The following is a 1,996-nucleotide window of genomic DNA, read 5'->3' as shown; positions in this document are numbered from 1 at the left end:
AAGTTTATTTAATAAAACACCTTTCTCATTGACTATTACACCTCATTTTATAAATGAAATCCAAGGATAAACCTAATTCAGTATATGAAGATTTTTTTCTTAAAAAATGTCCAGTCTGCTTATACCAAGAACTTCCATTCCTATCATATATGAGAAAGTAGCACAAGTATATACAAGTTTTTAAATTTGTTTTGGTTGATTTTTTTTTTCTGTTTTTTCTCCCCCCCTCTCCTTACATCAAGAAAGATTTGCCTTTTTCTTCATATTCTCACTTGGAACCCCTGAACAGATATGGAGAAAATTGACAGAGGTCTGTTTTGTTGGAAGCAGTTTATTTTCCCTTACATTTCTTTAGCAGAGTTTCTCTTACTTCCTTGTTACGGAGAGTGTAGATGAAAGGATTAAGAACTGGAGTTACCACGGTGTTCAAGACATGAACAGCTTTGGTCAGATTCAAAGCCTCTTTAATGGAGGTGCGAACATGAAGGAAGATTGTAGAGCCATACCAGATGAGCACCACTGTAAGATGCGAGGAGCACGTGGAGAAGGCTTTGCTTCTGCCCTGGGCTGAGGGAATCCTGAAGATGGTGCTGATGATGTAGACATAGGAGACAAGGGTGATAAGGCAAGAACTTAGGATGACCACAAAAGCAATCACAAAGCTTACAAGTTCCACCAGCCGTGTGCTGGTACAGGCCAGGGCAATCCAAGGTGCGATGTCACAAAAGAAGTGGTTGATAGTGTGGGGCCCACAGAAGGTCAGGCTGCTGATGAGGGCTGTGGGAACTGCAATGGCCAGGAAACCACAGACCCAGGAGCCCAGAGCCAGCTGCATTGAGAGGAAGCTGTCCATGATAGTCCCATAGTGTAGAGGATAGCAGATGGCCAAATAACGGTCATAAGCCATGGCTGCCAGGAGGAAGTACTCTGTGCAGCCCAATGAGAAAACAAGGTACATCTGCAAAAGACAGCTGGTAAATGATATGCTTTGGCTTCTCCCCAGTAGAATGGCCAAGGCTTTGGGGACTGCAGCTGTGGTATACCAAATCTCCAGGAAAGAGAGATTGCTCAGAAAGAAGTACATGGGGGTGTGTAGCTGGTGGGAGGTACTCACCAATATCAATATAGCCATGTTACCACCAACTGTGAGGATGTACATAACCAAAAAGAGCATGAAAAGAGAGAGCTGAAGGATCTGGGACCCAGGAAAGCCCAGTAGGAGAAAGTCCTGGGGGAGAGTTTCATTGTCTGTGTTCATAGAAAAACACGGACCCCCACACCAAGGTCTTTGACTCAATCACGCAGTTCTAGAAAAATAAAAAGAAATGCATTCATGAGAGTGCTTCAGTACTTGAATGCATACTGACAAGCTAACATCTGTTGAGTACCTGCTCTGTGCTTGGAGCTACGCATGATTCAGTCAGTCAGTCAGTCAGTCAGTTCAGTGGCTCAGTCGTGTCCGACTCTTTGCGACCCCATGAATCGCAGCATGCCAGGCCTCCCTGTCCATCACCAACTCCTGGAGTTTACCCAAATCCATGCCCATCGAGTCGGTGATGCTATCCAGCCATCTCATCCTCTGTCTTCCCCTTCTCCTCCTGCCCTCAATCCCTCCCAGCATCAGGGTCTTTTCCAATGAGTCAACTCTTCATATGAGGCGGCCAAAGTATTGGAGTTTCAACTTCAGCATCAGTCCTTCCAATGAACACCCAGAACTGATCTCCTTTAGGATGGACTGGTTGGATCTCCCTGCAGTCCAAGGGACTCTCAAGAGTCTTCTCCAACACCACAGTTCAAAAGCATCAATTCTTCAGTGCTCAGCTTTCTTCACAGTCCAATTCTCACATCCATACATGACCTCTGGGAAAACCATAGCTTTGACTAGATGGACCTTTGTTGGCAAAGTAATGTCTCTGCTTTTTAATATGCTATATAGGTTGGTCATAACTTTCCTTCCAAGGAGTAAGCATCTTTTAATTTCATGGCTGAAATCACC

General features: G+C 44.6%; 1 protein-coding gene across 1 annotated transcript; it reads right to left on the bottom strand.

Annotated features, from left to right (window-relative positions):
* Nucleotides 1-331: 331 nt before the first annotated feature.
* LOC122700703 (olfactory receptor 6F1) lies at nucleotides 332-1,258 on the bottom strand. Its single transcript, XM_043913781.1, has one exon. It carries the CDS (start codon nucleotides 1,256-1,258, stop codon nucleotides 332-334), a length of 927 nt encoding a protein of 308 aa, XP_043769716.1.
* Nucleotides 1,259-1,996: the final 738 nt, after the last annotated feature.

This window comes from Cervus elaphus, chromosome 9 (assembly GCF_910594005.1).
Source record: "Cervus elaphus chromosome 9, mCerEla1.1, whole genome shotgun sequence".
In the NCBI taxonomy this organism is placed as follows: domain Eukaryota; kingdom Metazoa; phylum Chordata; class Mammalia; order Artiodactyla; family Cervidae; genus Cervus; species Cervus elaphus.
This window is presented reverse-complemented; position numbering and strand designations above follow the sequence as displayed.

Bases quoted from the DNA above. Each gene is read 5' to 3' on its own strand.
- LOC122700703 (XM_043913781.1), bottom strand. From the start codon at position 1,258: ATGAACACAGACAATGAAACTCTCCCCCAGGACTTTCTCCTACTGGGC.